Source organism: Mycteria americana, chromosome 1 (genome assembly GCF_035582795.1).
Source record: "Mycteria americana isolate JAX WOST 10 ecotype Jacksonville Zoo and Gardens chromosome 1, USCA_MyAme_1.0, whole genome shotgun sequence".
In the NCBI taxonomy this organism is placed as follows: domain Eukaryota; kingdom Metazoa; phylum Chordata; class Aves; order Ciconiiformes; family Ciconiidae; genus Mycteria; species Mycteria americana.
Window position 1 is genome coordinate 124,074,520 of NC_134365.1, and position 25,186 is coordinate 124,099,705.

The following is a 25,186-nucleotide window of genomic DNA, read 5'->3' on the forward strand; positions in this document are numbered from 1 at the left end:
ACTCTTTATTCACCAGTTTCTTGGGCTGTGCTTCATTTGCTCGTATTCAACTTGGCTCTGATTTATGAATCTGAAATTTGTTTCAAAACAAATATTTGAGTACAATAAAGTGCTTTTAAATACTAGCATTGGAGGCTTAATCTGTGACTTTCCAAAAGGCTATACCTATGACAAATGCAAGCAAGAAGTCAGTGTGCTTTATTAAGCATTGGTGCACTTTCATAATGAAAGTTAAAGAGTAGATTTAATGGCATTTGTGAAATGTGATGATTTAGAACTGGTTTTATTGCTTCTCATCTTTTCTCCCTGTAGCTTTTTTTTCCATAGGTAAACATGTTAGTTGCAGCATGTTCATACAGACCTGTCTTTATGTTCTAGGAATTTTCTGTAACCTGACTTTGCATTTCCAGGAAACTTAATGCTTTCAAACTCCTGTGGCAAAATGCTTGTGCATTTAAAAGATACCAGGCTGTAATTTTTATCTTCTGAAAAGGAGAAAGAAGTCTAAGTATTAAATGTGCAGCCTCTCAGTCTAGTCCTTTTCCCCAGACATTTCCTCCTTACCACAGTAAATCTTATTTTTGACAGTCAAATGAAAAAGTCTTTCATTTTTTCTCTACTGAGCTGCTGAATAAAGATGTAGATGACTTGTCTCCAGATAATGGATTTTCTCCCCCACAGATTACTGTAAATCATTTTTTTTTTTTTACAAGAGCCTAATTTTCTGTAAGATAAAATTTAAAAATCTGTTTTATCAGACTCTGGGGGTTTGAGTGTTGTTTGTTTATTTTGGGGAATGCAGGCCCAAGACTGCATGCCCCTCAGCTCTGCATTGAGCAGCAGAAATACTTTAGTTTATCCTCAAAAGTTTTTTGCCGCCTTAGAAGGATTTGGTTGATGAATGGCAGTTTGTCTAAAGAATACTGCAATACATATCCTTGTATTTTTGTTGGGGAAAAATTACCTAGTGATTCATTTTGAATTAAAATGTTCAGTGAGGACAGGCATTCTTTTTTTTATTTGTGGTGGTGGACTTTGGGGGTTTTATTTGGGACAGGGTTTGGGGGTTTTTTGTTTTATTTTGTTTTTTTAATGTGGCATCCAGAGTGTGATTAGACACTTAAACAAACATCTCATCCCTGAGGAATGCACAGTGCCTCTTGTGGTCTTAGCAATAGCTTGTCCCTACCTGACTGCAAACCTACTTTGAAGCTGTATATTTAATTTGGCGGACAAACCTTAATGTCCCTGGCAAATCTTTTTAGACCAAGGACCTCAGAATGATGTTTTCCAATGACTGCAATTTTGGTGTGAACTGGTACACTAATGCACTTGTTAATAAGTATAAAAAGCAGCTCTATCTGGGGCCTAAAATAATAGCTTGTTGCCTCGATTTTGGTACTGAGCATGCCGGAGGTGCTCAGACTCTTCCTTAACCCTCCTGCCCACAAGACCACAGTCCATTTCTGGGTTATAAGAATATAGTGAGCATAAGCTAAAGAGATAAACTTTTATCTTAAAGGGATAGGGAAATGAAGATCAAGGTTTTCCTGAAAAAAAACAACTTCTGTAGTTGCTACTAGGATCATCTGCTTATGAGAAAAAAGTAACTTTGCAATGTCAATGAAAGTTCAGTAGAGGAAAAAGCAACTAAAAATGTTAAGAATGGCATGACTGCGCTCTGAATTCAGTATGCTGCTTCTGTATAAAACCAGTATGAAGTCAGCCTTCAAATAAATTTGCCATTGCATTTTACGTACATTGCCATAGGTCTGCATAAGAACTTTAAAACCCCAAAATAGAGTCATTAAATTGAAGATGCTTCATTTGGGGTTATGTTTATGTTACAATGCACAAAGACTTTTGTGGCAGAGAAATGATTAACGCTAATGTAGTCCTTTAAAAAACAAGCAACAAAAGTATGGGGTGTTTTGTTTTGGTTTGGTTTTTTTCAGAGTTCTAAAACCTTCCTGAATGGTGCATCTCGATTCAGAGTCCAGATGACAACCTTAAATGCTAAGGAAACCAGCAAACCTCAGGTAAAATATAACGTATTGTTGTAAAATAGTATAGAAGACTTCCTAAAGCTCACACGGAATCTTTACAGTAGATTTACTATTGGTAAAGATTGCTCTTCCTTTTATTATGCTGAAATATACTTCCATCCTCATACAGAAATGTAACTTCAGACGAGGGAGCTAAGCATTATCTAACATAAATGCCGCAAACTGAGCTGAATAAGATAGCATGCTTACTCAGTTGGTCTTAACTTGTGATCTTCATACAATTCCAGCAAAAGTAATGCACTGCAAAATATTTTAAAGATAGCCCATTTGAAATCTTTAAACTACTCGTTTGTTCCTCTCCTTGCAGTCTCATTTCTCTCCCTTTCTAATGTAAGAGATGTATGTACTTAAAAGATTATATGTGGAGACAGAGTTCTAAATATGAGCAATTATTCACAGAAATCCTGCTTAAAAATTGTAACCATAAGTGCTGGTAATTCTCACTGGAAACTGAATTCTGGATTTGCCCATTTGTGGGCAAAAAGACATTTTATCTTGTGATGGGCATTAACTGAAAATTTCCATTTGAAAGTTTTGTATTTGTATTCAGTACACTTGGCACATCATATCCTGAGAGGATAACTTCTTTTTTTAACTTCTTTCAGACTTTTACAGGAAAATAGAAACTTCCTGTTCTTTTCATCCTTTGCCCGTAGAATAATAATCAGCATTCACAAGGTATAATAATCAGTGTTGATGAAAAGGTTTTGAAATTTTTGTTAAGGAAACACTTTACTTGTAATTTTTTTATCAGTGCAGCTTAAAACCCCCCTGAGTTTATTCGTATTCATTTTGAGCTGCCCAAGAACAGTCTCCAGCCCGGAAACCATTTGTCAATATTATTTCACAACCAGCTGGAAGATAAGGGGAAGAAGATGTAAAAATACCAGTTAGGTGTCTTTAGACAAGTCATGAAGACAATTAAAATAATAGTCAGCAAATTAGTAGACAAATATTTCTCTTCTAACTCTGCTAGTAACTCTGATTGGCACCCTCGCTGTCAGCCTGCGCAGAGAGCCTGCATGGCAAGCGGGCAGAGGCGTACCCCCTCTCACACTGACTGGTGCTCCCTTGTGAGCAGGGCAGAGACACCGCATGGACAACAAAGCACGAGGGCACTTGCTCGCAATCCTATCAATATTCCTTTTTTTTTTTTTTTTTTTTTTTTTTGATATTCCTTTTTCTCCGCCCTGCCAGCTGGGTTGTATTTTTTGTAGCGTGGAGTCGTAACAAGGCTTTAAGAAGAAATTAATAAAAAAATAAAAACCGTTGTTTGTCACTGTTTGGGGACCCCCCTGATTTTCTGCCAGTGACAAAAGATAATCTTTTTCCTGTCAAAGTGGAGGTGAACATCTTTCCTTTTTACAGTGCTTGTGTTACAGTTATGCTGAGCTGATTATTGCAGTCAGCTTTTGTGCTTGTACAAACAACAGATGTTTTGCATTTATGAGCTATTCTCCTCCAAGCACACTGGAATGGCAGCTTTTACTGGTTTTTTCACTGACCTCTTCAATTACTGTAAAAAGAAAGCAAATATTCAGGACATGCAGTGATTGAAAGCAGAATGTGTTTTTGGCTGCGTGACCTGAATACCTTCGTGTGTTCATTACCCCTTATATCAGGTTGGCCTCTTAAATTACACAAAATCGAGGGATAATGAATCCTTCCCTAGAGATCAAGAGTCTGCCATATGCCTAATCACACTCTATGACAAGCTGGCAAGGCTGAACAATGTTATCTCTGCCAAGCACAAACTGCTGGTTTTATTTATCATTTAGCTATGTGCAGTACAAAAATCCCATATTGTCGATAAAAGTTTCCAGCATGAGTTGCTAAATAAGTTATTTGGACTTTGGTCACTTCCACTTCAATATTTAACCCTCTCTTCTTAAATAGGCTTGGAGCTACCTGTCTGAGAAATGAGCAGCATTACCTCAGACAGTCCTGGTTAGGGTTGCTGTGCAAATTGTGCAAGAGAGATTTGCTTAAGACACTATCTAGACATGCCTTCCATTGAATCCAGTGGGGAGCTTCACTGCTTAGGCCTTGTTTTCTTTTTTTTTCTTTTTTTTTTTTCTTGTTTTCCTCTCTCTCTCTCTTTTTAATGTTAATAGCTGTTGGTTTGGATTGCTACTGTTTAAAATAGTTGATGTTTTAAAGTTGCTCTAGTAATTCAGAAGATAAATACTTAGGATGATAATGGAGTGACTCATGTGCCATAGCATAGGTTTACAGTGCCATGTCACAGGTCTCTAGATGTTTCTCCTGTCTTCTAGTTAATGCTTCATCAGGGTACAGGGTCTCCTGTAAATCCTGCATCCTATCTATGAATCCTGTGCAAACATTTTGGAAGCTGCATGGTAGCTTCTAAAATTATGCTAAGTGTCGGGGCTCAGGTGCCCAGATGGTTCCCTAGTGTCTTCTCCTAAATGAAGTTCTTTAAAAACAGAATTTGTTTAGAATCACTGAGCGTAAAATAGCAGAATTGAATTTGTCCAGCACTTGATTATTTTTTTTTCTTTCTTCCTCCATCAGCTTACTAAATATTAATCAGAAAGTTTTCATCTTTGTAATAGCTACTGGAAATGGAATGGCCTGCCGTTTTATCCTTACTAACCTACAGCCAAATACATATTTGAGGCTTAATTCTTCAATAAGGCTTTATTCAAATGCACAAGAATTGGGAGAAAGAAGACAGTATGTAGAATACATCCATAGCTAGTAAAAGTACACAGCTAGGTAAGCTTCTCAGCGAGCAGGTGAAAGTGAGGATAGCTACATCCCATCCTTTTTCAGAGTTGGAAAAGTAGTACTGTGGACTATTTATACCTGAAATTTATTTTTCTGTGTGCAGCTGTAAGATGTAAATTTCCAGTTCTATTCTGAGAGTTCACTTCAGTGTGGTGGGTGGATAAAAATAACAAGATATGCTCATGGCTAGCCTGGGATGGCTTGTGCTTGTTGAGTGATAACTTGCTCCACAAGTATTCTTAGCAGCCAGTGGCATTATTAGAGTAAAAGCCTTCCTAGTGCTAGAAAAGAACTCAAAATTCACAACTTGGGTAATATTAGTAAACTCCAGGCTTTTATAATTTGTGGATTGCAATGCTCAGTGAAACAGATGTGAAAAAATAGGTGATTGCTTGACATAAAGCACTCAGTATCCACAATTCAGTTGGAAAGATGGCCTGTATTTAAATTGGTGAGTAAGATGATGTTACAGAGTCTGAAAAATGGGCTTAATATTTGTACAGAAAGAAGATAATACATGCTTTTATACAGAAATGTGTTGTAGTACTCAGTAGATTGTCAGTTTTAATTAGACCACACTTATATAGTGGGGTAAGGGAAGACTGGAAATTGTTTTATTCTATTGAATTGTACTCTGAGATGTATTTTTTGCAACTTGTAGTTGTTCCACAGTAGAACAAAAACTTGGTTCCATAATGGAGTGTATGCACTCGGATGTAAACAACCAGGCTTCTTTCACCTGATACTCTGTATATATTCTCTACTCTCTCTTGATGCTCTGTATATCTAAATGAAGAGATTTTTTAAAAGCTGTAACTTTCTGTGATGAAATGGATACCTTTTTTTTAAAAAAAAAATTATTTTGGAATTATTTGATTCCTTGATATGTGTTGTGATGCTTTGTTCTTTCTTTTTCATACGGTGTTGCTGGGGGAAATTGCAGGATCCAGAGATGCAGCATTTACTTACTGACAGTGAAAACTGCAGCGTGTCGCTGAACTCCAGCCCTGCGCTCACTGGGGAAGGTAGACATGGGACATCAGCTATCAGTTTCCTTGGGGCCTTGCGAATACCTGTGAGTACATGTGCTATTCTTGCCTGTTCCTCTGAGAATTAAGTTTTGCCTCAGAATTCGTATTTCCCTTAAGTTCTAGATGGAGTGGCAGATGACATTAACTTTGCATCACAAGCTTTGATTGGCAGCTCTGGTGTATGTAGGCTAAAGCAGATTCTGGTACACAAGACAAGGTGTGCCCCTCTCGGAGGAGGAGTGAAAATAGATACAATAGTACTCTCTTCCCCAGTGAGCAGATGGCATTAGCTCATTGGTTGCATCTTAGAAACTACAAGCATCTAGGCTCCAGTACCCATATAAATGTCACCCCCCCAATAACTAATACTAGAGCAGCCTATAATGTAAAATGCATTTTTTGCCACAGTCTTCATATTGATAGACCTTGGGCTGCATGGTCCCTTGAGTCAGAGGACTATGAGTGTGGGAACAGTGACTTTCCATTTGTGGACACTGAAATTGTAAGGGACCAGCTGTATGAGCTGAATGTTCACAAGTCCATGGGGCTGATGGGATTCATCCCAGGCCCCTGGGACTGGGATGACCTCAGTTCCTGGAAAAATTACGGAGAAGATTATACTGGGTACTACTGAAAGGCATTTAAAGAATAACGCGATCATCAGGCACAGTCAACATGGGTTCACAAAAGGAAAATCCTGTTTAACAAATTTGATATCCTTCTCTGATAAGGTCGCCTGCCTAGTGGGTGAAGGGAAGGCGATGGATGTAGTTTTGCTGGATTTTCGCAAGGCTTTTGATGCTGTCCCTCACAGCATCCTTCTGGAGAAGTTGTCCAGCTGTGGGATGAGCGGGTTCATGGTGCACTGGCTGAAGAACCGGCTGAAGGGCAGAGCTCAAAGGGTTGTAGTGGATGGGACTACATCTGGCTGGCGACCAGTCACCAGCGGTGTTCCTCAGGGTTCAATTCTAGGGCCAGTGCTGTTCAATGTATTTATCAACGATGTGGATGCAGGAGTTGCATGCGCCATTAGCAAGTTTGCTGACGATACCAAGCTGGGAGGTGCTGTTGACTCTCTTGAGGGACAAGGGGCCTTGCAGAGGGATCTAGATAGGTTGGGAGCATTGGGCTATGATTACTGGAATGAAGTTTAACAAGTCCAAATGCTGGATTCTGCACCTAAGACAGAGTAATGCCAGGCACAAGTATAAATTGGGAGCGGAGTGGCTGGAGGGCAGCCCTGCAGAAAGGGGTCTGGGGGTGCTGGTCGCAGCTGGCTCCATACGAGTCAGCAGTGTGCCCTGGCAGCCAAGAGGGCAAACGGCACCCTGGGGTGCATCAAACACAGTAGAACCAGCCGGCCAAAAGAGGTGATTATCCTGCTGTATTCAGCATTGGTGCGGCCTCACCTGGAGTTCTGCGTGCAGTTCTGGGCCCCACAGTTTAAGAAGGACGTGAAGGTCCCTGAATGCATTCAGAGGAGGGCACCAGAGCTGGTGAAAGGGCTGGAAGGCATGTCCTGTGAGGAGCGGCTGAGGGCCTTGGGCTTGTCTAGTTTGGAGAACAGGAGGCTGAGGGGCAACCTCATGGCTCTCTACAGCTTCCTGAGGAGGGGACGTGGAGAGGGAGGTGCTGAGCTCTTCTCCCTGGGATCCAGTGACAGGACGTGTGGGAATGGTTCAGAGCTGCACCAGGGGTGGTTCACACGGGACTTTAGGAAGCATTTCTTTACCAAGAGGGTGGTCAAACACTGGAACAGGCTTCCTAGAGAGGCAGTCAATGCCCCAAGCCTGTCAGTGTTTAAGAGGCACTCAGACAATGCCCTTAACAACATGCTTTAAATTTTGGTCAGCCCTGAGTTGGTCAGGCAGTTGGACTAGATGATGATTGCAGGTCCCTTCCAACTGAAATAGTCTAGTCTATTCTAAAAGTTTACTGATCTTAGTTAATGACACATGGGTATTAAGGATGGAATAGCAGGCTGAGTCTATAAGCACTTCGCTGCATCAGAACTTCCTCCCATGGCTTCCCTTTTACGTTCTTCAACATTGTTTTTAAAAGCTTTAATTTTAAAATCTCTTGTATGGCTTATATTGAGACGTTTCAGACAGCCCAAACATTTGGACTGCTGGTAAAAGGAAAGGAAGCTTCCTTTAGGTCAGGGACTATCATCCTTGATTGTCCTCTCAGCTTGAAGCCTAGCAGCTTCAGTAGGTTGCACAAGTAGAATTACATGCAAATTGATTTGGACCAGGTGTAAAGGTAGGGGAGGAAATCCCCAGCACCCAACCACTGTATTCCTGCATCTTCTCATCCTGTCCAGTGTGATCCTCTGTCTCAACTGTTCTTCCTGTGGCAAGTGGAAGTAACGGGTAGAAAAATTGCTGCTGCTGCTAGCTGGAATCTCTGTAACTCCATGGTCTTTTTCCTGCCTGTTGTTGGCAAGGGTCACAGCTGTATGTGAAGTACAGCCAGCTGTGTATGTGTGTTGTCCATGTAGATAACTGCAGTACTCTGTACCAGGGATTTAATAAATCCGGTTTCAGACAAAAAGATATCAGATGGTGAGGGGAATGAAGATAGGTTAATTTGGCAGTTTAGTTGCAGCTCTGTGCAGTAAGTATACTTTTCATGTACCCAGCAGGAAAGAGGATGGAACAAATTAGTATTTTAAACAAGCGTATGCCCTGTAGTGTACTCTTACCACGTATTGATTTGAACTGTGTCGTACTGGTTAACTGTCTTTTTGTAAAGAGTTAAACAGTAAGGGACAAATCTTAGACCCATCTGAAGGAAGGATCTAAAGAACACAAAAATATGCCAATTTCTCTGGAATACACTCCAAACCTGCTATAATGCTGTATAAAAACTCTTTACATGAGGAAAATAAGTGATGCAGGTGTTGCAAACAGTATCAAATCCTTCCTGTTCATTTTAGTGTTCTCTCTTTGGTCAGTACAATTCAGTACAATTAAGAGAAGAGAAAACATGTAAGTAAAATACCACAGTCTGCTCTGATTGTAAGCTTTGTGCTCTCAGGGGAAGAATGCTTCTTGTGAATTCTTAAGAGAAAAAGAAAAGCCTAAATGCTTCTTAGAAACCATTTTCATAATGGTCTTTGAAAGCAAATAGCAGCCTCTGTCAAGATACTAACTTCTTATTTTCTTTATTCTCTCAGGGAGTCATAGAGTTCTCCCTTTGTCTTCTGTTTGCAAAGCTGGTGAGCTATACTTTCCTGTTCTGGCTTCCCCTCTATATCACAAATGTAGGTAAGTATCACAATAAGAGGATACAGAATTATGACTACAAAGTGTCTGGAAATATGAGCTTGAAATAAATAAGAAAATAAGCATTACTGCTTCTGAAATAGGCTATCTTTGCTACAGTAGCAGGAGAGTTGTAAGTCACCAACTAACATATTTCTCAGTTTTATTAATTCAGTATTATGAGATGCATTTTCAAAACAAAGAAACGAAAAAAGAATTTGGCTTATCTTCCACAATTCCAAGCATAAATGCTGTGTCTTTGACTCTTGCAACCCAATCAAAAAGGTTTACTTTCGAATAATGTTTTTAGATGAGTGAAGTGCCTTATTAAAATGTATACCAAAAATCTAAATGAGCTTATTTATCCTGTTCAGTACTGCTTTTCCATTTGTGCTGAAGAGTGCAGAGACAGGAGTTCTCCCTAGCCAGAGAAATTCATGTTCTTGTGAGCCATGATGTGACCTTTAAACCCCCAGCTAACAAAAAAGCTGTGCTGGACAAGTGTGGCAGTAACAACCAGCAGAGAGAGACAGGTTGAACACCCTATGAAAACACATAGAGCTGCAAATCCTGTAGCTAAAGGCTGTTGTGTGTGGACTCCAAATAACCAGTGCTCCTGCAGGACTGGATACCTTGAAAGCAGCGGGCTTTTAATAGAAAGGTTGATGATATTTACCACAGTACTGCCATCTGTGCTGTGGCAGATGTTGGTGAGGTTATGGTAGTGCCACTGACAGCACTGTTTTAGCACATACTGCTCTTTCAAATGTATTTCAGAGACTTTAAAAAAAATACCAAAGGGGCTTAGAAATTCAGCTCCTTTTGAAACTTCACACTTAACACAACAGGACTGGGTTTCCCAACTTCCTGGTGTACTTTCGGAAATCTGACTCTGTAGCATATCAGTAACTACGTTAGACTAAATGTAAGTATGTGCAAACAGTGGTCTTCGCTGCCCGTGGCAAACAGTGGAGTTAAGGAAATCACTGTCTCTTCACAGTCCCCGTAAACTGCGCAGTTCATGTTGTGCCAGTCAGGGTTGCCAGACATAATTTAATGATGAATATTACTGTTCATGTGATGGAGACCTCCAGGATGAGGCTCTGTAAGTGATCCAAATGTACACTAATCATGCTTTTAGAGCAAAGAGCCTCGTGAACATTTGTTAACTGTTTATGAATCTGTGGCTATTCACAAATGGGAATATCGTTAGTCCAGACTTTAACAATCAACAGCTCTATTGCTTGGACTGTATCTATAGATAAAGTGGTAAAATGTCCTGCCATGAGTGTAACTGCATTCAAAAGACTGTATCCCTGAATACTCAGTTATGATACATTCTTATTTGTCACACACAATGACAGCTTATGGTAGCTTATTCCTGTGAACAAACAATACTGCTGTAAGATGCCTTTATCCTAGCATGGCAAGAGTGTGTTAAGATTTCTATGTTTGGTAGTCTGCAAATGAGACAAATGTTTTTCTTGTGTCACTAGAACATCTTGATGCCAAAAGAGCTGGGGACCTTTCTACGCTGTTTGATGTGGGTGGAATCTTCGGTAAGTTTTATATATTAACATTTTGTCCTTAATCAGACCAGTTTAGGGAAAGCTGTGGTACACACAGCTTACATATATTATTAATCCTTGTGCCTTTTGTCCACTGAAGAAGAGTGGCAGTAAAGGTACTAACTTGAGAGCTGGGTTGGTTGTTGAAAACCTAGCAAAATATCTTTAAATTGAACAACTCACAGAGGCAATGATATTGTCCAGTACAGGTTGTAAGAGCCAAATATTATGGAATCTTTTAGCTCCATCGGCTCTGGCCCATGAGTCTTGGTCACGCCACCTGTCAGAATATCTTCCTTTTGTCACTCTAACATACAGAACTATGCTAGCTTGTACAGTTGTGTATTTTTTGTGGGCACAGGGGCAAATGGCCACAGGTGTTTTGTTTTGTGGTTTTTTTCTTGATGCCTCATATAACTGTATGTGATTAAATTGGGAGATTGTAATAATAATAAGGATAAGAGTATTCCTTTGTAATTTGTGAGGTAACCACAGAATAATTAAATTTTTATGCCAGTGCAGACAGTTTAGCTCACAATAAAACAAGCATCATCATCTCGATGCCCAGCCGATTTGTGTGACCTGCCGTCCCCCTCCGCTTCTCCCAGTTCCCTTATGGAAATAAGCCCTGTATCAGTCTGTTGGAAAATGATGCTCATGCTGGAGAAGTTTCCCTGGATCAAGAGCTATGTGGACTGGTAGTTCAAGATGCAGGTGTCAAGGTGTGCTGCAGTTACTGTTCCAGTCTTGTGCTGGATGTGACTTTTGCCATTTCTCATTGCTTATTTCATCCCAGATGGCTGCAAGCCGGAGTTAGTAGTACCTCAGAGATGCGGGTGATTTCTTTCAGAAGCATCTTACTCCACTGTGAATACAATCTTAACAAGGTGCTGCGTGCTGCTTAGACCTTTGGCATTTACATTTAAATTCCAGTGGGATGTGAGCACTTTGGAGATGGGCAGCTGGGAAGGGAGAGGCAGGCCCAGTGATATTTAGGAATCTGGAGAATCCAGAGAACTTCCTTTCCCTCTCCCCGTACCAAGTTCCCTTTATATTATTTTAGCAGCTCTTTCCTTCAGGCCTTCCAGCCCCCTCCTGCCACACGCGCCGATTAGTACTGCTGTGTACAGTCATTGGCAAACACAAGAAGTAGGGAACAGTAAAGAGCCTGGAGTGAGTGCCTGGAGAGAGAGAAACAACTGTTTCATTTGCCCCAAGATCTAGGATGGCTCATTTCCCCTGGTTGCAGTGCAACATGGACAGAGCGCTCAAGAGCCAAGTTTATTATTGCATGTGAGGAGTTGAGACCAGTGAGTAGCTGGGCACAGCTGGATTCCAGAGTGTCAGCACTGGGGCCACGTGGCACCTGGTGAAAAGGCTTTTTGCATTCAAAAGCAGCAGAACAATGATTTCTAAATATTTCTTCCATCTCTGTTCCACCCCCGCCCCGTCATCTTGGATATTGGGTTGGCATAAACAATGAGGAAGAGCAACTGTCTGCTTCTGTTATCTTCCAAGTCAAAACCGGTTGGGTTAATAAGGATATTGCTAAGTGTGAATTATGTTGTCACTCATGCTCTTCGCTGCTGTGTATAACTGTACATTAAAAGTCATATCCTATTGTTTTAATCTGGGTTGGGTTTCATTAAGCATAACTGATGTCTTTTGTGTAAAACATGCACAAAATGTTTTCCTCACACACCTCTCTCTTCTCTCAGGTGGAATTTTGGCAGGCCTTATTTCAGACAGGCTGGAGAAGAGAGCATCAACCTGCGGAATGATGTTATTGCTTGCAGCACCCACAGTAAGAGTTTGCCCGTCCCTTACAGCTGTGGCTGAGACTTTGACAGCATTCCTTGGGAATTTCTGCAAACAGCATCTTCTAACTTGGATATAAAGTGTTCGGGCCAGGTTAAAAGCTGGCATGAAAAGTTGAGCATGTGAGCAAGTATAGACATCAGGGCTGCCTTTACTAAACAAGCAAACAAGTCTAGTGCATTGCTTGTTAAAGGACTATATGGAATTTTTATCGCTGTTTGGTGTCTGTTCTGGCCAGAATTTTAGCTGCTGAAAGGCTAAAATTTCTGTGCTGTAACTGTTGGTAAACTGGCAGTTGGATATATGAGGTGCATTTTTTCTTTGTTTTTATTCTTTTGTGAACAGTATTCTGTGCTGGGTTGAAGCTGGCAATTTTGAGAGTTTAAAATTGAGTGGTCTCATAACACAGCCCTTTTTCTGAAAGGACATATTGAGGAATAGGAGCACATCCCGTATCTCCCTCCTCTGTCCAATCAAACGACCATCCTGCTGTGGTCTAAAAGGGTTTAGTAAAACCTAGGGTGCTAGAACTAGCTTTCACATAATGCCAACTAAAACATTTTTTAGTTAGCATGGGGAAAATGGGGAACCTAAGATTAGTACATATGTTGGTATTCAACGTGTTTGTTTTTTCGTCTTTACAGTTGTACATGTTCTCTGCAGTCAGTAAAATGGGCCTTGAGGCTACTGTAGGTGAGTATTTTTAAGTTATTTTCTGCCTGGCTTTATGTGAACTTTTCATTTATGATCCTTTGATGCTCTTTTCTCTTTTTTTCTTTTTATTTTATTTTTTCCCTGAGAGGAGGAAGTATGGAATCAAATTCCCTAGACTTTGTCTTGCAGGCTTTTTATGGGGTAAGGAAGAGGGCTAGGAAATAAGTAAGGGGTGGCATGAGAACAGTGATTTAGTTAATATCATTAGTCGTCTTTGTGGGACTTGTTGTGTCAGCACAAGCTTTATTATATTCTATATGCCCAATGTCAGAGGTGTTTAGAGACTAGTTGTAGTACTTTTGACAGCAACATTAACTTTACTTGTTTAGTCTGAATTAACTTGTGTCTTTCTATCTGTTACCTCAAAACAGAAGATGAAACACAAGTGCTGACAGTAGTGTCTCATCTACCTAAAGGCCTTGTTAAGTTTTAGGGCCCTCTGGTGCTTGGTGCTGTACAAGCAGAGAAGGGGCTTATGGGTGGGTCCCTGTGAGCACCCCTTGCTCTTAGGGTCAATTTGGTCAGACTTTTCCCCTTTCTGTGACCTACCAGGATCAGTAAGGGCCCTTGGAAGTGCCTTTTGACTCAGCCCTGTCTCCTCTTACATTTGAGAATTCACAGCATGGAGTAAGCATTGCAGGGAAATAAAATATATGTTGCTTTTCCTCCTTTCCCAATTCTGTAATGGGGCCAAGGAAAAACTAAACCATTTGAGAACCACAGGCTATGATGTTTCCTGTCACTATGGTTAACAGTCATTCAGGCAACTCACATTTTCCATTCTTGTCCCCCTTGCAACAGTGATGCTGCTTATCAGCGGTGCCCTGGTGAATGGCCCTTACGCGCTGATCACCACTGCTGTCTCTGCTGACTTGGTGAGTGTGGCTTCCCCTCTGTTTCCAGTGTAGCAGCTTTGGCCTCCAGAGAGAGCCCTTTGACTTCTGCAAGGTCGTCAGTGAAGGGGCTGCGTTGTCCCAAAGTAAAGGGATAAGCAGCTGGATAGGCGGTGCTGAACTCAGCCATTGAGATTGTTTTAGAGTTCGTGTATTAGTATGAATAAGCGTCATGCTTGTGAGAGGCTTCTAGATCATTCTTGCCTGCTAACAAGAGAGCCCAAATCTTGTAGATGACAGCCCAAAGTGAATGTGAAGGTTGCATGCAAGGTCAAGTCTCTGTACAGGTGCCTTCTCCCCTTTTATACTTTGCATCTTTAAATGAGGGGAGGGGCTGTGTCTGTGTGAGAGATGAGCTGGAGACCTAATTCCTATCAGTGTGGAAAGCTATACAGGGCACATACGGCAGAGGGTAGCATGGACAAAAGTAAGGGTTTCTTGTGCTGTTACTCTGGTTGCTTGCACTTCCAGCTGGATCAGGTCGGTCAGTCACAAACGCCGTGTGAAAACGTTGACCCTGGTACCTTTCGTTAGGTAGGCTTTGGAAGGTTGCTTTCAAAGGTCCTCGTTCCTTAAGGCACCAAGCAAGAGGCAAAACTCCTCTAACAACAAATGCTCTAAATATAGGAAAAGGAGCAGGACAGAAATCTCCAAACATCCTCTGGAGTCCTATCCTTGGCGTGGAGGTCTTGGCAAGGCAAAGAAGGCCACCATGCATTGCTCATTTTATCCTTAGCCTTGTCGAAGGGGCTGCTAAACTAGAAAGTGGGGGCTGCTAGCTAAAAAGTGGGGCCTGACATTGCAAGATCCCTACCTGGCCCTTAGGAAGAGGGTTGAAACTGCCAACGAGTCCCTAGGATGTCAGCAATCAACCACCTGACACAAGCAAATGTAAATCGCTGATTACCTGACTGTATTCTCCTCAGTATACTGGAGACAAAGGACTGTGTGTCTTAGAAGTTCTCTGAACTATGCAGTTTTTCTGTCTTTCTACTAAGTCGCTCCCTCTATTAGTTGTTTTGTTCTGAAGACCTGGCTTCTAAAATTGGGACTGAACAGCTTCTTTTGGCTCAAGAATTCTCTGAATTAGCATTTCAGTAAATATCCATAATTCTGGTAGTCTAGTATTCCTGTCACAGCAGTGATTTTTTTTTTTTTCTTGTTCCACAGAGCTTTGCTGTATTAGCAGGGGAAGAGCCTTGCAGCATAATGCAAAGCTGAAGTGGGTTGAATCTTCCTCAACCTTATTGCTTGAATCCACAGCGTGCAAAACAGAAAGCTTCTTGGCTCCTGTGGTTTAAATAACATGATTTAATAAAGGAGAACACTGTAGGCAGCAGGTTGGTGGGGTAGAAGGCTTCTTTAAGTAGTGATAAAAGGGTCTGAGCTAGTATATTAAAGGCATCTTCACAATGGACATCTAATGTGGAGGGGTGTGAACTAGATGGCGTTGTAAGGACTTCTTCAGAGTTGAACTCAGGATGGGTCTAAGCAGTCTTTTTGTCACTTTAGGGTACCCATAAAAGCTTGAAAGGGAATGCAAGAGCCTTGTCCACAGTGACAGCGATCATCGACGGAACAGGATCTGTAGGTAAGCCAGAGCTGTCAGGTAGCCTGCCTTAGCTGTGGTAGATTAAAACAAAGGATCTTTGAGAAACGAGGCTCTCTCCAGTTCATGTTTTGCCAGGACTCGGTACAGCTTTGGAAATGGGGAGTAGAGCAAATTTAGCCTTAAACCTCTCTAGTGGTCCCACACCTGAAGGAGGGTGGAAGGAAGAGGGTGGTAGACTAATGCAGGGTACAGACAGCAAAAGTAGATGCCATGGGGCTGTCTCTGAGATCAGGGATATGTTATTCATGCCCTCTGCACTGGTATGTGGAAGGGAAAATTGTGTAGGATTCGGCTTAATACTGGATGGGCATTTTGTTGAGCCAAAGGCAGGCATTTCTCAAACTTCTAGTCTTCCAGCTTCCCCCTGTGCTGGGTTTCCCCTTGGCTTGCAGCTGTACCAGTAATGTTTTGCACTTTCTGGGACCTTTTAATACATAAGGTAATACTGAGTTAACTAAGCGGAGAAATTGATATTCTAACTCGGAATAACTGTCTTTCAGCATAGTAAATCTTATGTTGCATCATTTTGACAATATCAATATTATATTTTAGGTGCAGCTTTGGGGCCTCTCTTAGCTGGTCTTATTTCCCCATCTGGTTGGAACAACGTGTTTTACATGCTCATGGTGGCAGATGCATGTGCCTTGCTAGTAAGTCTAAAAATACTGTTTAGTTGCTGTGTATTTCCTTTGTGCTAAACTATCTTAAAGTGCAAATTTTCCTTTTGCAAGTTCAGTACTCCATCTTACAATGTGTACTTCCAATTGTGTAGGAAACTTTCAATTAAAGAGCAAATTTGCTCATTTTGAAATTCTCATCTAATTTTAATCAAAAGTGCAGATTAGTTCTGATGCACTTCAATTCCTGAGCAAATACACATCTGTTAACTGCTGGCTGAGCAGATTACAGCAGGCATAATTGTAAGTAAACCTTCATATATAGGCCTGGAAGATGCCTCAGATTCCACTCACGGAAGAATTACTTCTGTTTTCTTTAAAGCCAGTTTAGCAAAGCAGTAACAAATGTTTTGCTACATTGCTATATCACCAAAAGCACCGTGGTAATGAAGCTGTTGAAAGTTAATACATCCCATTCTCCAGATGGGCCCTAAAACTGCAGTACTAGGTTAGACAAAAAACTGGCATCCTAACTTTTGACAGTTTAGGGAAAAGGAGTGCAACACACACGTGGTAGCTTGGTACAAAGCACATCCACTTTCCTTTTTTCTCCTGACTGAGATCCTGTATGATTGATAGGAAGATCTGAAAAGGTGGGGTTTTTTTTTTTCACTTCAGACTTGCCCTGCTTTGCTTTTAAAGACCAAAGAAGACATGAGATGAGGCAAGGTGAATCTTATTGTACCTTTGAAGTCAGTCTTGCTGCACCCACCTGTAGATTAGCCCGCAGGTTACGTTTTTACGTTTGCCAGGGATTTCCCTGGCAGGCATCTGTACCAGCTTTGTTCTCCAGCGGAGCAGAACGCTGCTGTGACTACCTCAGAGATGTCCTGAAGTGTCACCTGCTTATCCTTTCCTTTTGAAGTCCTGGGTGGAATTGGTCATGAAAGGGCAGGGTGACTGTGAAACACTTCAGAAATACTCCTTCCTCTGTACTGGCTGTGCCCAGACAAAGCCCCGTGCCTGCACAGTGTTGCACTGAGCTCTGTGCTCCTGCAGAGGAGCTAATACTGAGTGTGTCAGCCCACCCTTTCCTGACACAAGAAAAGCAGAAGGTCTTGCTTTGAGTTACAATTGAGGCTTTTTTTTTTTCTAAATTCAAGTTACACCCAAAATTTTAAAGTAAATTTTTCCACATTTAAGATGTGAAATCTCTGGAAATTAAGTAAATAAATTAGGTAAGTTAATAGTTGAAGTATGTTGCCGCTGGTAGTCAGCAGCTCTATAAATCCTGATTTGTGCTGTTTTCAGTATTAGGTATTCCATGCTGCAGAGTGAGTTTGGGAGATTGTCATAGTTTTTCCAAGTAGACTTGAAGCTCTGCTTTTTTTCTTTTATAGTTATTTATTAAAACCAAATGAAAAAATCCCACATTTCTTTGCAGCATCAGTTAAAATGCCTTTGTGAATTTCTGGTTTTGAGAGGGTTGACTCTGTGCTGTTGTAATAAATCCTGGTTTTTGTAACTCTTGTTCTGCTTTTCCTGTTCTTTGCAATACAGCATATAGATGCCTGTGTTCAAATGTTATTTCTTCAAGGATATCTGGAGGGGCTTTAGCCTCTTATGTGGTATTCAGTTCTGTCATTCTTGGCCACTCCCATACCTCTGAAGTGTTAGGTGTAACTTCTTCAAACACCAATACTTATAACAGTGAAGAAACTTCCATTTATAACAGTGAGACTCCGAGGATAAAGAAGCCTGTAACAGTGAGGAACCCTGGAAGTTCTGTCTTTAATGTACATAGGAATCATCAAATTTTATTTGTAAAATCACTTTCCTGGGTACTATCTTAGTACACCTTTTAAAGGGCACTTGAAAGTCCTGATGCTGCACAGGCAAGTAAACATGATTGACTTTACTCGTCTTGACTAATTGTATGATTAAAGCTTTTCACAGACACACAGTTGTTTTTCAGAATAGCAGCTAAAATGCTTTTATGCTCCAAAATTTCTATCTGCCATGTTTTCTTGAAGTCTTGGGTTCCCTCTGCTGGTTTCTTTACATGTCTCCTGGTAAAGTAACTTCAGAAAGCCATTCTGGTTTTTACGAAGAAATTGATCTCTCAGTTGAAAAAAGGAAATTATTTTCCTCTTGCCTATTCATTGTGAAAACTCTTCTTCCAAACATTGACTAAGCATCTGGGGAAAAAAAAAATAAAAAAAAAAATATTATAACTGAGTGCAGCATTACAGGGTAATGTTTCAAATGAGGAACTCTTTGAATGACAGTGAACATCTTATCCTGAAACTTAGCTTATTTGTATATCTGTATAGATATTAACACAGATACTGTGACTGTTTTTACAGTTCTTACTCCGTCTTATTCAGAAGGAACTTCGGTGTAATGCAGATTATACCCTGTAAGTGTTATGCATGGCTGTTGCTCTTTAATAACAGTTTAAAAACATGTTACTAAGCCTTTGCCCCGTAATACCTAGATGTAGACTGAACATGTTAAGGTTTCTGTATGTCCATTTCTGTCTGTTTTAATTTTGCTTCAAAAGAGTAATCTCGGTTTGAGCATTTTTCTTTAGAACACCTTACTTTGAAAAGTATCTGAAAACACATTTCTGTCACGGTCTCTTGGTTATGGTTTGTTTTTCCCCAAATATGTAATCTTCCTGGGTTTCATCATGGAGCATGCACGTGGGAAGTAAGAAGCTACTCAATTGCTTGCTCTGTGTTTATTAATAAAGTTTCAAATGTAACTTCTTCCAAAAGGTCTCCTTAAAGGAAAGGATGACTCTGAATTTACAGTGTTTTGAATTGAGGAAAAAAAAAAAATTCACGGAATCAATGGGGTTACACTCGCATATGCAAAATCTAAATTGAGCCCCTTGGTTGTAGTTTTGGAGAAGTAAAATGGACAGAGAATAGAAAAATGCATGGCAAGGGAGGGATCCTGCGTTTTTAAGTTAGTGGCTGTTACGCCTCACACCTCAACTTTTCCTGCCTGGTTGCTGTTCTTTCCCAGGTTTAAAGAACACTGAGCTACAAGACCAGATTTGGAATAAGGACTGCATCAGTGATCAGAGCTCTTCCCTGAAAAACAAACTTCATGGAATGCATTATTCTATATTTAAGAGATTCTGTTCGGTGAAGAACTTTGCACGTTTACTGGAAGCAATGTGAGAAATGCAACTGGTAAATCCCTGAAGCTCTTATTTTTGCACATGAGTAAGTACCTCAGGATGGCAACTATTCATCAGATGAAGAGACAGGAACTTTGGGAAGGTTTTAGCAGCGCGCCTCAACTGAGCCAAAGAAAAATACCAAGTGCCTTTTTATTTCTTTTGATAGGATGTTTTTAATTAAAATTCCGAACTGTGTATTTTCCAAAAACAAGTCAAAACTTGAGCAGAAGGAAGTTGAAATCAACAGTCTAGCAGTGAAATGTCCCAGTGTCAGCGAGCAAAGTATGTATCCCTTATGTCGTCTTGCGCGCATCGAGGGCATCACTTTATAGAGGACAATACCAGCTGATTATTAAGATGCACTGCTATTAGTATTTTGAAGCTGCTCAGACAATAATAACCTCACCATATTATTAGTTTTTAACTACAGTACTACTTCGAATCCCAAGGACAACGTCCGGCCTTTTGGTAGGTAATGAAATGGAATTTACTGTTGTGGTGTACCACAGTTAGCAGTTTTCACAGACTCTCTGGATGGATGTTAGTCCTCAATTAGGATTGTGCAAAAAGGATTCCTAAGCAACAAAAAGCAGATTATGAGTCAGAATTTCCAGGGGGGAGCTCTAATGATTTTCAGGGCATTATAAACTGGTTGTGCAAACGTCACATAATTGTTGTGCTGCTCCTCTAGGCTGGGTTGAAATGAGATGTTGTTCCTTTGGAGTGGCAGAGAACGTCGAGCTGTCATAGTTTAGCACTACAGGATTCAACAGATGAGCTGCATCAGTCCCTGCCACCACAGTGATCTCTGTTGGGTACTCCCTGGTTTCAGTGCTGGTGTGTGCACGGGGAAGTCGCTGTCAGATCAGGGCCTTAATAACCAGAAATTTCTTTCAAGTGGCTCTGAATTTCAGATTTGGAGCCAAAATATCAGAAAAGAAAAATTATCTAGGTGGTAGGTTTAAGAGGACGTTTCGGTAACTAGTGTTACCCAGCAAATAGACGGTTTAATATAAAACATATCATTTCTTTGTACAGCTATCTCCTTTGTAAACAAGATGTTTCTGTGATTTTGTTTTTTAAAGATGTACAAAGTAAAAAGGAATTTTTTTTGTATGAGGTGTTTATACTTAGATCATGAAGGCCAGATAACTTAAATTGTGTATTATTCTTAACTGTATTTATTAAAGCCGTAGGCATATGTCTTGTTCTGAACTATGCTCTAAGTTTTGTGCAACGATGCAGTAGTCTTTACACTTGATTAACAAAACAGCACTCTCTAAAATAGTCCTGCAAAATATGGAGTAATGTCTCGCCAGCTGCTGGTGTTGTGTTCCACGTGCTGGCACAACACTTACTTTCCAGGGCTGTTTTGTAACTGGTCAGCCTTTGAGTTATTTCACTGGTTTGATTCAGCACACGCTTTATGCTTGACTTGAACGGTATAAGAATGTGTTCATTTTTAGCTGTTTTGCTGAACAGAGATACAGGGAAGACCTCAGTCCCACAAAGACATCAGAAGGGTACCAAAGTCCTTGCAAGTGAATGTTCTGCGTAGGTCCTGAACCTGCAGTTACCTAGATGAATGATTAACTTCACACATTTTGAGTAAACCTGTTGAGACCAGTGGGGATACTCCACATGTGCATTCGTAAATCTGTGCTGCATTTGGGCTTTAGGCTGTAGTTAAACGCGACAGAATTCTGCAGCAATGTTACTTGAAAGGACTTCCATCCCGGTGGCATGGCGCACTGCCCCTCGCTCGGCCAGGCTGACTCAGGGGGACTGCTAGCCAGACCAGGGGACTGATCCAGCCTCTGATGGGGGAAAAATAACATTGCACCCCCAAAACAGCTGTGCTGGCACAACTTCAGTGGCTGTGTGAGGAGGGAGGGACGGAGGACTTCTTTAGCTGAACATGTCAACCCCTTCCCCACAAAAAGGTATGTAGAGCTACATACTAGTTTACTGAAACAATTTAAACTCTTAAACTCTGCTGCGCTCAGATGTCGAGAGGCTGTTCCCTATGGGCTGAAGCCTTAGGTTAAAATGCTTTCAGTTGTATTTAGCAGGTTGTAAAGATATTTAACCGTGGTTTGGGTTTTACATGTTTTACTTGTTGGGGCTGTTGCTGTTATTTATTTATTTATTTGAATAGCTTTTGCACTGCAGTGACTCGGGTATGGGACGACAACAATGTTGGAGGTGCTGGGCTGAGTCCTTCCTTCCTTCCATCCACTGTAGGAGGGAGTTAGGACTCTTAGTGTGCTGATGTCTCCTTCCTTGCTAATGTGCAGCATTTCAGTTCCTCCCAGCTACGAATTTGTTGGACAAAAAGATAAAGATGTGCTTTTCTTTCTTAACAACTTTAAAGGTCCCCCAAGTTGTGAATAAACTGTGTGTTTTGTTAGTATCGGGTGTCAATAGCCATTAATCTGGAAATGAGCAAGACTGACAAAATTTTGTATGTAGAAATGTGAGTGACCAGTAGGTAGAGCCCAATTTAAATATGACTGCAGGGTTTGTTTGTTGTTTTTTAATGCTGGTTATTGTGAATTTTATCCATTTACTGTCCTGTTGAATAAAAGTAGATTCTGCTTTAAAATGAGAAATGTTGATTACTTCATCTTTTACATCTCCATGAAGAAATGCTCCATTTATTGGTTGGAAGGATAGACATCCCTGCTGAGACAGCGCTCCTGTTTCTTGTGAGGGTAATGAAAATGGTCCATTAAGAGAACAAATTAGAACCTTTTGTTTTGAAAACAGTGCCCTTTTCAACTTGAACATGTAATTTTTCTCATTTTGTGGGTTGTACAACATCAGTATTTCCGATCAGCTGCATCAGATGGATATATTCTGCCTACTTACTTTGGTCTAGTAGGGAAGGAGGATGCTCACCTGAGTCAGGGACCGAGTCCAGCTCCTACAGCATAGTGTTAAGGTGACTTTTTTGTTGTCTGCTTTGCTTGCTCTTCAGTTTATATGGAATTGAAATTGAAAAGCTTCATCTTTTGTCTCTAGCTCTTACCATCTTGAACATTTATTGTCTTGATTCTGTTACGGTGTTTGCTGGGGTTTGTGTGCCTCTACCAGAGATACAATATCCAAACAACAGATGCGCTGGGGAAAAACTGCTTGGAAAGGAAAACAATTTCTGGTTAGAAGTAGGTATCTGAGGGTCTTGTACAGAATTTCTCATCAAAATGTGCCCAAAGTGCCTTCCAGGAATAGGCAAATAATAGCTGGAGCATCTTATAAAAGAAGGGAGACTCGGGTCCAAGTTTCTGTTCTGCCCGATTCGGAGCAGCAGCCTCCGGCGGAGCACTTGCACCCTCCTGAGCACCCTGGCTGTTGCTGGGCACGCTGCGGTGGAGGTTTGTCTCCGTTGTGTGTAGGAAGGGTTTATAGGGTGGGAAAAAGATGAATAGGTAGCAGGGAAGGATCTGGTGTATTCACAGGTCACTTTGAGACTTCTTTTGCCTCTAAGCTGAACTGCTAACCTGCTCCATGCACTGATACACCTACTCCTATATGTTTTGCCAGTTAGGAAATTCCAGAAGGGATTCTGCCATCCGCTTTGGGAGGTTATTGCTTGTGTTTCTGGCATAATATCTTTAGAATAACAATGGCAATCCTCCGTGTGCGTTTGTGCCAATGTCACCCTGCCTCAGACTTTGGCTGACCTCATCATGTTTACGCTTGGGAATCTCTTTGGTTGCTGCTGGGAGGTTTCTCCAGTGACTAATATGTGAGGTTGTTTATATGAGAAGTGCTGCTCAAAATTAGGTAGACGTAAGATGGTATAAATGAAATCAGAGGATGTTTAGAGCTGTTGGAGGCAATGGTTCTTCATACGGAACTTATTTGAGGAAGGTTGTTTACAATCCCATCAAATGATGAGGCCCAGAATTGGTAATAGTGTTCTCTGGTCTGAATGAAATTTTATAGCCTGCATATTATATAGGAGGTTAGATTAGATTATTTCATGATTTGTCCCAACCTCGGAGTTTATCTGATGCGATGTTCTGATTGCTGAACTATGTCACTTTCACCTTACAGCAAGTCTGTTTTGATTTTTGTTTTGCTCTCTGCTAAACTAGCCCCACGATGGCGCGGACTCTTCCTCCCGCCCTCCTCTCGCAGCCTGCCGTGCCCGTGGAGGGGACTGTAGAAGCTGGCTGGGAGGTTTGCCCCTGCGTGCTCTGGGGCTTTGGTAACCTTGAACTACATTTTATGCCACGCCAAGTTAAAAATCTGACTGTCATCCTTAAAGCTGGGGAGGGGGAAGGAGAGGATTTAACTGCTGGGGTGCTTCAGCCTTGTGTCCGGTGACCTTAACGTTGTGTTATGTCGCGCTGCCTTGGAGTTTATTAAACTTGATTGCTATAAAATGTTGGCTGTTCCCTTCTTTGTCTCCCTTCTTTTGGTTAGTTTCCAGTTTGGAATAAGGAGAGAATTAGTTAGCATCACCAGCTGATGGTTGGGGGTTATTTTTATTTTTTCCTCTGTAATTCTCTCTTGTTGGTGTAGTGTACGTACCAGTTATCCTTCTGCTGCAGTGAAACTTTCGCAGCTCTGTAAACTGTGAAGACAAGAGCCAACCTTTCTTTAGGCGTATTTCAGGGAACCTGCTCCTCTCCTGCAGCCGGAGATCAGCTGTCAAAAATGTGTTGAAAGTCTCTCTTGATGCCGTACTTAACTAGAGGATTCTAAGGATGTTTTCTTCACCTCCTGATGATACTGGGGGTAGGGTTTCTCTCCCTCCTTCTCTTATAAAAGCAGCTGGCAAATATTTTGCCACACTTGCACAATACTGCCTTTGGTCCAGTTGTTTCTTTCAGGCAGAGGAGGGCACTAAACTGACTGCACAGGTGCTGCCGTGTCAGTATAAGCATTGAAATACCGTTCAAAGGCTGAAGCACCAGATACTGTGTCTCACTTAAATGGGATTGCAAAAACATTTCCTTCCTGATGGTTGATCACCGTCTTCATGCCAAGCTTTCCCAGCCCTTCAGAAATGGAAGACAATTAAGAACTCTTTTCATGACTTATTTACGCCGCGACTTCACATCGTAAGGGACTGTCTTTCGGGTTGAGAGTTGATACATGCATTCTGTGCCATGCAGTAAGGGTACATACACACGCAGCCGTAGAATATCCTTGTTTGTGGCTGTTAAATAACTCCAGATGTAAATAAATACAAATGAGTCTGTGTCGTTCGTCCGTCCCCCCCCCCCCCCCCCCCCCCGAGGTATATCTGCATGTCAGTGGGGTTTTTTTAAAAAAAAAAAAAAAAAAAGGGCAAAGAGAAGTAAAGTACCTGTTAGCATAAGTCAGCAGAAGGCTTCAGTCAAGAGCTTGAATAGATTTCATCTGAAAAAGAGCAAGGGCCTTTGTGTGTGGAAAACTGGCTACAGATCAAGAAAGGAAGTGCAAAGACAAAAAGGTGGTTCGGTTTTGGAAATGAAAGAGGAGAACGTCGAGCGATGACACGTAATTAAAATGCGGGGTGTAACTGGGGCGCTACAGAGATGCGAATGTGGGATGGAGGAACAGTGAAAATGCAAAGAAGGCGAAGCGCAAAAGCCTGAGATGAGTGGGAGGAAGAGAGGTGAAAATCCGGTGTCGGGATAAAAAAGGGGGGGTGGGAAGAG

The 25,186-nt window shown here is 41.2% G+C and overlaps 1 protein-coding gene across 4 annotated transcripts in view; it reads left to right on the top strand.

The window, feature by feature from the left end:
* SLC37A1 (solute carrier family 37 member 1) overlaps nt 1–22,093 on the top strand; it is a 40,666-nt gene extending 18,573 nt beyond the window's left edge. For all 4 annotated transcript variants that reach the window (XM_075519167.1, XM_075519182.1, XM_075519190.1 and 1 more), the window contains 11 exons: nt 1,956–2,039; nt 5,761–5,892; nt 9,027–9,117; nt 10,611–10,673; nt 12,401–12,486; nt 13,145–13,193; nt 14,016–14,089; nt 15,620–15,698; nt 16,272–16,369; nt 18,703–18,755; nt 19,370–22,093. In XM_075519167.1, the coding sequence (XP_075375282.1) occupies nt 1,956–2,039; nt 5,761–5,892; nt 9,027–9,117; nt 10,611–10,673; nt 12,401–12,486; nt 13,145–13,193; nt 14,016–14,089; nt 15,620–15,698; nt 16,272–16,369; nt 18,703–18,755; nt 19,370–19,385 (825 nt within the window). In that variant the 3' untranslated portion in view covers nt 19,386–22,093. The remainder of the gene's footprint in view (nt 1–1,955; nt 2,040–5,760; nt 5,893–9,026; nt 9,118–10,610; nt 10,674–12,400; nt 12,487–13,144; nt 13,194–14,015; nt 14,090–15,619; nt 15,699–16,271; nt 16,370–18,702; nt 18,756–19,369) is intronic.
* The last annotated feature ends 3,093 nt before the right edge of the window (nt 22,094–25,186 follow it).